The sequence below is a fragment of the Alexandromys fortis genome, unplaced genomic scaffold, assembly GCF_014885135.2.
Source record: "Alexandromys fortis isolate MF-2015 unplaced genomic scaffold, M_Fortis_MF-2015_v1.1 scaffold_447, whole genome shotgun sequence".
In the NCBI taxonomy this organism is placed as follows: domain Eukaryota; kingdom Metazoa; phylum Chordata; class Mammalia; order Rodentia; family Cricetidae; genus Alexandromys; species Alexandromys fortis.
Genome location: NW_026068354.1, coordinates 126,749 through 137,729, shown reverse-complemented (window position 1 = coordinate 137,729; position 10,981 = coordinate 126,749). Strand labels below are relative to the sequence as shown.

The window sequence follows — 10,981 nt, the reverse complement described above, 5'->3', positions numbered from 1 at the left end:
TTTGCATGCAAATGGACATCATTTTGCGTGAGGTAACCCAAACCCAGAAATACAATTATCACATTTACTCACTCATAAGTGGTTTTTAAACATAAAGCAAAGAAAACCTGCCTACAAACCATAATCCCAGAGAATTTAGACAACAATGAGGACACTAAGAGAGATTTACTTAAATCTAATCTACATGGGAAGTAGAAAAACACAAGATCTCCTAAGTAAATTGGAAGCATAGGAACCTTGGGGGAGGGCTGAAGGGGGAGGGGAGAGGCAGGGAGAGGAGCAGAGAAAAATGTAGAACTCAATAAAAATCAATAGAAAAAAGTTCTTCATATGCAAAAAAAGAGAAAATCTTGCTGGAGACGTGCATACTTGTGATCTAAAACTCAGAAGACTGAGGCAGGAGGTTGTGAGTTTCAGGCTATTAAACTATGAGGTACATAGTGTACAGAACCTCCTAGGATGTATATGAAAGACTATCTCACATAAACAAAAGAAATGAATGAATAAAAACAGAAGAAAAATTCTGAATGAATTTTACATTATTCATAGTCTTAATACTATGTATAAGAAGATTAAAGTTCAGTGAAGTTTAATAAATTGGACAATAACCTTCTTGGCTAGCAGGTGACTATTCCCAAACTAAAAGCCACTTCACAGATTTCAGCCCTGTCTTTCATTAAGCATTGCTGTTGCTATATCTAAAAGAAGAACATTTTCCTATGATAGAGAAGCCTCTTCAGTGCTTCCTTCATGTCATTATATTATATATCAATATAATATTATATTATATTACATATTGAAGAGTTCAACATAGAAATCACCATTGTATAAATTGCAGCAGATGCAGCATCCTTTTCTTTTGACTCTACAGAGGAGGGAAACAGGTAGAGCATCTCATAAAAAAACAGACCACACAGAGGTGGGAGCTACAGGTAGAAATGGCATTTGAACCCTCACAAGAAGTCTTAGCTCTAAGGGCAGCAATTAAAATGTTGACTTAAGAGATGAGAATACTTACAAAGGGAGACTTTGGAGACTACTATACCTACAAAGCCAAAAAGCACTAATTCAATGACATGTGTGTCAGAGAATGATAGCTTCAGAATAGAAGTAACTTCACAGAAAAAAATGAGCTATTTCCCCAACAACACAGAAAGACAGTCAAGCCAAGAAGAGAGTGTGAGTCAGAGCAACTATGTTGATGAGGACACAGCACAGGGCAAGCATCAGGGCATAGAATCAGGTATTCATGATTGTGGAATAATGGAGAGGGCAGCAGATGGCCATATAGCAGTCATAGGCCATCACAGCCAGGAAGAAGCTGTCCAGATCACCATACATCATGAATAAGTGCATTTGTGTTAGACAACCAGTATAGGAGATGGTATAGCATTGAGTCTGAACATTAAACAGCATCTTGGTCTCTGTAGATTGTACTAAACCCATGTCAGCAAAGGACAGGTTGGCCAAAAAGAAGTACATAGGAGTGTGGAGGTGTGGGTCAGAGCCATTGGCCAGTATAATGAGGCCATCTTTTGTGTAACAGAGAAGGCAAAGGAATTCCAGACTGTAGAAGGCCCATAGGTTGAATTACCTTGTTGACAGCCCTTAGATTTGTCACCATTCTCCATTTACCAGGTTTCTTTTTTACAACAAACACAGGAGAATTCCAAAGGCTAGTTGACTCCTCAATATGTCAAGCATCTAATTGCTCCTGTACCAATTGTTCCAAAGCCTGCCATTTATCTTCAGCTAGTGGCCATTGTCTAACCCATATTGGCTTCTCAGTTAGCCATTTTAAAGGTAGGGCTGTTGGTACCTCTAAAGGTTTGCTATTTGCTTTATGTTCTTGTACAGCCTGTATGGCTGGTGACCTTTGTTCATGATAACTTATTACATCCTTTCCAGAATTAGGAGTTCCTAGGACTGCAGGAATGTTAATCTGGGTATTCCATTGCTGTAGCAGGTCATGGCCCCATAAATTTATTGCAATATCTACTACATATGGCCTTATCATTTTTTACCTTCTGGCCCAATACAGTCAACCCATATCTTGCTTTCTTTAAGTCAAGATATGGTTCCAATTCCTAGTAATCTAACATCTGCCTCTTGAAGAGGCCAATTTGGATGCCAAGATTCTGAAGTGATGATACTCACATCTGCTCCTGTGTACAGCAAGCCAACAATCACAAATCCATTTATAGGTACTCCCAGCTTTGGTCTCTGATAATTTATAGAGGTTTGCCAAAATATATACTTCTTATTTCCTAATTGAATTTCTGACTTATCCTCAAAATTTGAACCATCATTTAGAACCTTATGGTCTTGCACAGAAGCTTTTCAAGTTTTTAATTTTCCTGGTGTGACATGTCGTCCACAATTACTGGGAATGACTGTGCCACTTTTGGTTTGGGGGCCTACGAGAGGCCCCACAGGCAGTTTCCCAATGGTATTGGGTTGCCTTGTCTGTCTGTTGTTGATCTGCATTCATTGGTCCCATGTTGCCAGATAATGCGCAAAGCAATCCTACATCAGTTTGGATTCAAAGGGTTATTTATATGAGGGGAAAAAACTTTCAGAACACTATCCTACATGACAGCCAGAGAAGGAGTCTAGTCGCTGTAGCAAGAGGGCGAGCGGAGGGCTGCCACTGCTTTTTTAAGAGAGAGAGACCATGCCCCAGTGGGCTGGTATCTCAGCGATTATTGGCTGAAGGAGCAGAAGGAGCTCCCGCAGCACTGATTTCCAAAGTGGCTGTACAATAATAGATGTAAAGCAAAGGATAACCAGGCTACGATTAACAACCCTAGAGAAGCTAGGTAAAAAGGAGGATCCTAAGAGTGACATACATAAAGAGCCCCAGGAAGGGGAAATAATTAAGATCTCTTAGGTAAACTGGGAAGGGGAGTAGAAGGGAGGAAATGGGTATGGGACATGAGGGCTCAAGAGGGCCAAGTTTATGAAGAGACTGAGAGGTGGGGTAATATACAAGATATTTTGATGGAGGGAGCCATTCTCAGGAATCCACAAGGATGATCCCAGCTAAGACTCCTAGCAATAGTGGAGAGGGTGCCTGAACTTACCTTCCCCTATAATCAGATTAATGACTACCCTAATTGTCATCATAGAACCTACAACCAGCAACTGATGGAAGCAGATGCAGTGATCCACAGCCAAGCACTGGGCTGAGCTGGAGCTTAGTTGAAAAGAGGGAGGAAGGATCATATGAACAAAAGTGGTCAAGATCATGATTAGGCAAGCCACAAAGACAGCAAACCTGAACTGGTGGAAGCTATAAGACTCTGAACTGACAGCTAGTGATCCCATATGGGATGGAACTAGGCTCTCTGATTGTGGGTGACTGTTATGTGGCTTGCTCTGTTGTGGGGGCCCTGGCAGTGGGACCAGCAGTTATTCTGGGTGCATGAACAGGTTTTTTGAATCCCATGATACAGGGGGAGGAGTTTGGTCCTGCTACATTATGGTATACCAGACTTTGTTGACTCCGAAGGGAGGCCTTTCCCGCTCTGAGGAATGAATTGGAGCTAGGATGTGGGAGGTGGAAGGAAAATGGGAGCAAGAGGAAACTGGAATAAATATGTAAAAATATTTAAATTTAAATAAAAAAGTTTTAAATCATGTTTATTTAGTTTGGCACGTGTGTTTGAGTCTCAAATAAGGAAGTTGTGTTCAAATATATTGTGACTGAAAACTTCTCAGCATGTATGCACTAGAACACACAGGGAAATGAAGTACATAGTGTGCTGTATTAGCCTCTCAATTGGTGTTCTACTGGGTTATAGTTGGTCCCAATTTCATTACTGAGAATTCAACCTAAAAACGTCTTTCATTCAAATCAAGAGTAATGTTTAAATATTACTCATTTTAAGTCACCATTTTCTATGTTCACAACAAGATGGGTAGATGAGAACCCTTACACATTTGTATCCTACTAACTGAAATGTATAACATTTCAGAATCATACAGCCTTCCAGAGAGATCAGAAAGATATTAAAGCTGCTTTTTTCTATATTCAATCCATGTAATATAAAGGTTATTTGGCATTCAACACATAAATCAAGTACTATAATAAAAGAGTACTGCCAGGCGGTGGTAGCGCACGCCTTTAATCCCAACACTTGGGAGGCAGAGACAGGCGAATCTGTGAGTTCGAGACCAGCCTGGTCTACAAGAGCTAGTTCCAGGACAGGCTCCAAAACCACAGAGAAACCCTGTCTCGAAAAACCAAAAAAAAAAAAAAAAAAGAGTACTCTATTAAGACCCAATGGATTGAAACCCTGTGAAGATTATAGGTATGTAAGCTAGCATCATATACCTTTATGAGATATATATATAGATATATATAGATATATATATAACACAGAACAACTTTCTTCATCAGGGAACTCCATTCATTTCCAGTAAATATTTTAAATGAATTGTAAATCATTTTAGGAACAAATAATGAATCTTGTATTACCTGTGTCAGCATGCAATGCATTAATTGGTTAACATGCTACTATATGGAGATAATTAAGTCTTATGTGATGAAATGTCAATGTAGGAATCACCTCCCAAATTCTTTGAATACACCTAAAGTTAAGCATTTGCCTTCTCCTTTATTATTCAGTCCAAGCATCTGGTATTGGTAGATTTGGTTCACTTTTTCTCTGAAAAAGTTTATACTTATTTCAATATTTGTGCCCTCAGAAAACAATACAGATTTTTGAAACAATGAGGTGCTTCCAGAGATTTGGGGAAGCCTCTCTATCCTCTCTCTCTCTCTCTCTCTCTCTCTCTCTCTCTCTCTTTCTCTGACATTCAAGGTTAAAAATTTTACTTACTATCACAGTTTCTTCTGTTGCTTATGTCAATCAAAATAGGTTAGTTGTGCCAGCCTGAGCTATCCCACTGTTCACTCCAGCCTGGTTTAGAACAGAAAGCAATGCCAGTGCTCTCATATCCCTGAGGAGAGCACAATCTTTAAGACAGACTTTGTGAATTGGAATTAAGGGTCATAATTATAATTGTTAAAACCAAACAGCAAGTGACCAGAAGTAACATATCTAAACTTAGATTTAAAATATAATTTAAAAGGGACAATGGCAAGTGTGAAAGGAGATGAAAGCTCTAGGTAAGAATACAATGGGTCAGCAAAGGACTGCAAATGCAAGTCAGGGTGTGTCCGAATGGGAGACTGCCACAGTCACAGTTGTGTTCACTATCTAGAAGAAAATGATCACAAGGAGAGAGGGCCTGAGATGACCCTGCAGATGACCTTAGACACACAGTACTCAGATGCCACCAGGAACTTTAAAGCCTTGTATATTTTTAGTTTGAAACCTGAACTTGAAGAGAAGAGGAGCTGCTAGTTCATCAATCTAATTCCTGGAAGAGGCTTAGCAGTCTCCACTTTGGACATCTACACATACAAGGAGTCTGGGAACAGAGTTCCCATGACCATTGTTCATGCCAGCACTCATAACTATCTCAGTTCTCTCTTCTGTACTGTAACTGACAAAGTTAGTATAGCACTGGTGCCACTTAAAATTGATGCTTCATTTTTTTCCTATGTGGTGAAATTAAAATTTTTCCTTAAAATTAAAATTTTGCATTGATTCATAATGGCAGTCACAGTAAAAACAAAAAGTATTTTTTTAAGAAAATAAGTGTACATCCATGGAACAAGAACCATGCTCCTAAATTTTTATCAAAGAAATTTCAAATATGCCAGTGTCCACAATACACACACTTTAATATCACATGGCATGCATTTTGGAAGAATTTTCGTGGTTATGCTTAAATATTAAACTCATGCATCTGGTTCAAATCATAATTACTATAGATGAGGCTCTTTTCAAATGCCATAAGATGAAAGAAACAAGGAGAGTAGTAAATAATAGTAACAAAAATTTGGAAGTTGGAATCCAAATAGAACAATGAGCCTGAATGAAGCCCTCAAGCTGACTGAATTTTGGAGGTTTTTTTCTCCAGATGTAGGCTCCTGAACTCTTTTCTATTTACATTTCCTTTAGAAACCTTGTAACTGTAAATTATGTCTACACTGTAGCAAAAAGTTAGCAAATGTGTGATTCTTGTATCTACAAACTATGATCAAAGCTTAGGAAATCATTGAGCTTCTGTTATGCCTTCTAAACACTTCTTTACAAGTTATTTGCTTCCAGAGCCCTAATGTTCCACAGTGAGTGGTTTCAGGGCTGTAGAAAGACCACCAACAGATGTTCAGATCTAACAAATGTAGAATTGTGAACTAGTGAAAAAGTATCAAGGCAAATGGCTATTTGTACAGGTAGATTTTTTTTCCCTTCCACACTACCACAATCAACTTTCAGTTTTAACTCTTTAAATGACGTATTTAAATGCAGTGTTTAAAATTTAAAAGAGAGTCAGATGTTGTAATAGGAGTGGCGGCGGGCTATGTTCCTGGCATCCAGCTGCCCGCATGGCTAGCTTTATACCGGAAATAATTACATGGAAACTGTATTCTTTTAAACACTGCTTGGCCCATTAGTTTTAACCTCTTATTGGCTAGCTCTTACATATTGATCTAACCCATTTCTAATATTCTGTGTAGCACCATGAGCTGGCTTACCAGGAAAGATCTTAACCTGCATCTGTCTGGAGTGGGAAAATCATGGCGACTGCCTGTCTCAGCTTCTTTCTCCCGGCATTCTGTTCTGTCTACTCCACCTACCTAATTTTCTGTCCTATCAGGGCCAAGCAGTTTCTTTATCAATTAACCAATGAAAGCAGCAGATAGATAAAGACCCACTTCCATCAGTCAGAGAGTGTCTTAGTGTTTAAGAGCTCTGGATGTTCTTCCAGAGAACCTATGTTCAGTTCCAAACACTTCTATGGCAACTAGCAGCCATCTGCAACTACATTTACAGATCTGAGGTCTTTATCTGGCCTCTGTGGGCACCAGACATGTATATGATGTGTAGACATACATGAAAGAAAAACATCAATATTAATATAGTAATGATACAATAATGATTTTAAAATAAAATTATAAAATTTAAAAGAAATAATTAAGTAGAATTACCTTGATTCAATAAAAGGGACAGGATTTTTTTTTAGTATAAAGATACTTGAGGAAAATTTACAAAGCAAAACACCTACAATTAGAGCTACAAAAATATGTTTTGAAAAATTGTATATGTAAGTGAGTATTAGGAAAGAAAATATTTTATATTTCATTTTATTATTACTAATAGCCATATTTAAAGATATGAACACTTCAGTAGGAAGAAAACAAATACAGTAACAGGAAAATTAAGAGAATTAATTATCTCAAAAAGTCAAGAAAAACAAGTTTTGTGTAGAGGTCAGTTACAGAGTGCTTGTTTAGCACATGTGAGAGCCTGGGTATTTCCCCTAGCACTGCCAAGGGTAGTAAATGAAATAAAGGTTTACTCTTCCTAGTAATAGGAGATACACAGTATTTTTAGAAAGTTTGGTTCTTTTGTACTTATTAAATTGTTAATGATTCAATCATGATCTTAGTTGCCCAACGGGAATGCTGGGATGATGTGCAGTGGTTAAGGGGTTGGTCTCTAGACATGAGCAGACATGTGGAAGAATTCTACTCCAGTCGTTATCCTGACAGGACATCCATCTATAAGGGTGAATACTGTAGTTCCAACACCCAAAGCTTGCTTTCTTACTTGTGATCATGTACTGAACTGTTCTAACAGGAACATGGAAGATAGGCAGAGCTTTCCTATTGGCTGCTGTGTAGGCAGGTATGGCTGGAGTGCTGGATGTTTGCTGCATTACTTATGTGGCTGGAGTGTACCTATGCTGCATCACTATGTCCACTGTGCTTTATGCACTGGGCCTCATTCAAAGCTTTTGGATGTTTTAGGGAGTGCCTCACATTAATATTTTTCTGTTTAGGGAAATCAAAAATGGCCATATTAGCCACAAAGTTGTGACATAGACCTTTACATTTGTGTTGCATTTGTGTAGCTTGTTCTTCTTGTGGGATTCCTAACAGTGAGAGCAATGCCTGTCCCTGACTCTTTTGCCTGATTTTTGGACCCTTTCCTCTTACTGTGCTGCCTCGTCCAGCTTTAATACAAGGTGTGGTCTTATTGCAACTTGATATCCCATGCTTGTTTGATATCTCTGAAAGAGCTGTCCTTTCCTGAAGGGAAAAGTGGAAGGGAGGGAAATGGCGAGAAGAACTTGGAGGAGAAAGGGGAAGGGAAAGAGTGGTTGGGATGTAATATATGTGAAAATAATTTTTAAAAAGAAAAGATATAAACCAATAAAATGGCTATGTCTTCACTTACATGCTCGATTCCTTTTTCCATCGCATTTTAATGAGGGCAAAGTGAGTTGTCTAAAACATAGGTGGGAGTCCCAGTGGGCTAGCTAGTCAAGCTAAAGAGCGTGCCAGCAAGAGACTCAGAATCACACTCTGGAGACCTGCACATGGTAGCATACCCCCTGAGGAAAGAAATGGCCCAGTTCCCTAGGACCCAGATAGAACTGGCTGGAGAGCATGCTCTACAAAGACACTGGGATTGGTTTTAATAAGTCAGTTGGAAAATGATGTGTCAGGAGCCTTTATAGCCCTAAGAATCACTGTCCTGCTTGGTCTAAGGAAGCCGAAGTGGAGTCTTATACACTCAGTGTTCTCAAGGAGCGCTAGACTTGGTGGACGTGAGTTTTACTAACCAAGTCAAAAAAGTCTTTGTCAGATCTTCACTGACAATTTTCCAGCTAGAGGAGAAATCTTGGGAATCTGAAGATGCTTGAAACACACTGCGACAGGTGAGGACTTGGAAGGGATATGCTTTATCTTCACAAATGCTCAAATGCACACACACACACACACACACACACACACCTTGTCACCCAAATAGGTGAACATTTTAGGGGTGTGCAACCAAAGTATCTTCTTAAGTTTAGAAGCTTCTTATGAATGATGGAGCAAACAGAAAACTGAAAGATTATGAATGTTCTAAGATCACAACTTTACAAAGGCTGTGCAGCACCAGCTTACTCTATATCCAAGAATAGCAGACAAAACTGTTTGAAGAAAGGAAAACAAAGACCCCAAAACATTTATTTTCATTCTGTCTGGTGAAAACCAAGTAACAGAGATATATAGTAAAATTGTAGGAGTAGAGAAAGGGGGTCTTAAATACTAATCCCCAGATTGCCACAAAAAAAGGTGAGAGAAGAACCATATAATGGGGAGTTCTGCGGGGAACATCCTCCTAATAGTTACTCCACTGCCCACAGCCCAAGTGTCCAGTGCTCCCATAGAGAGGAAATTTCAAAGTCATTTTTCAGTGTTCATACAAAAATTTGTAGCATAATTATTTGCATGTAAAAATGCATGTGTGAATGTATGTATACATTAGGAGAACAGGAGAGTGAGGATGAAAATTTATACCTCCTCTCTAATGCACCAACTTAAAATAATGTTCCCAACATGGCCATGGTTAATTCCCACCTTCTTCTAATAGACTGTGTTGACTTCTCTAATCAAAATGATTGCTTTTCTATAGACCCTGCTACAGCATAGAAAACAAAATTTGCATTTGGGTGCTTATTATATTAATTATTCTATGAGAAGTCTTGTATTCTATCCAGTGATACTCAGAGATGCTCATGGACAAGGATACAGTTCTGGTGATACAAATCTGTATCTATGAAATGATCTAATGATTAAATTTGGCACATACAGACATTTTTGCACACAAGAACTACACAGGATGGGAAAACCAAGCAAAGTGAATCAATCTGGCTCTTCAGACTTCTTCCTTCTGGGACTCTCTGAGCAGCCAGGGGAGCAGCCCCTTTTATTTGGCATCTTCCTTGGCATGTATCTGGTCACTATGGTGGGGAACCTGCTCATCATCCTTGTCATCAGTTCTGATGCACACCTTCACACTCCTATGTACTTCTTCTTGGCCAATCTATCCTTAACTGATGCTTGTTTCACTTCTGCCTCAGTTCCCAAAATGCTTGCCAACATTCATACCCACAGTCAGGCAATCTCCTATTCTGGGTGCCTTACCCAGCTGTATTTCCTCCTGATGTTTGGTGGCCTCTACAACTGCCTTCTGGCTGTGATGGCATATGACCGCTATGTTGCTATCTGCCAGCCACTCCATTACAACACAGCTATGAGTCCCCAACAGTGTGCATTAATGCTGTGTGTGTGCTGGATGCTAACCAACTGTCCTGCCCTGATGCACACACTGCTGCTGACACGTGTGGCTTTCTGTGCCCACACAGTTATCCCCCACTTCTACTGTGACCCCAGTGCTCTGCTGAAACTTGCCTGCTCTGACACCCACATTAATGAGCTAATGATCATTACCATGGGCTTGGTGTTTCTTGCTATTCCTCTCGTGTTGATCGTCTTCTCTTATGTCCGTATTTCTTGGGCTGTGTTGGGCATCCCTTCTTCTGGAGGGCGATGGAAAGCCTTTTCTACTTGTGGCTCTCATCTTACAGTTGTTTTGCTCTTCTATGGATCACTGATGGGTGTGTATTTACTTCCCCCATCAACTCACTCTGCAGAGAGGGAACGCAGGGCTGCCATTCTCTACATGGTTGTGATTCCCATGCTGAACCCATTCATCTACAGCTTGAGGAACAGAGACATGAAGGAGGCAATGGGCAAGCTTCTTGGTGGTGGAAAAGCAGTCATCTTACTATGACTTTAATGCTTAAATCTAGTGCTATATCAAAACCCTACCTTCCATAGCTTCACTGATTCTGAGTTGCAAATGGAACAACCAGGGTATATACCTCCTCTAAGATATGATGTGAAATGAGCGCTTAGGCCTTGATCTTTCTTGACCCCAGTATGACAACCATTGCTGATAATAGAACATCATCCCTGATGATCAACTTTAAAACCAGCATCTCAACCACAATAGACTAAGTCTTATGCTGCGCATCCTGCAGCCATTGAGGCAAGTATGCAATGAGA

The 10,981-nt window shown here is 39.6% G+C and overlaps 1 protein-coding gene and 1 pseudogene across 1 annotated transcript; one reads left to right on the top strand and one right to left on the bottom strand.

Moving 5' to 3' along the window:
- Window positions 1–779: 779 nt before the first annotated feature.
- On the bottom strand, window positions 780–7,797 carry LOC126495356 (olfactory receptor 1N1-like; annotated as a pseudogene).
- A 1,955-nt stretch (window positions 7,798–9,752) lies between these two features.
- LOC126495361 (olfactory receptor 1N2-like) lies at window positions 9,753–10,706 on the top strand. Its single transcript, XM_050132969.1, has one exon. It carries the CDS (start codon window positions 9,753–9,755, stop codon window positions 10,704–10,706), a length of 954 nt encoding a protein of 317 aa, XP_049988926.1.
- Window positions 10,707–10,981: the final 275 nt, after the last annotated feature.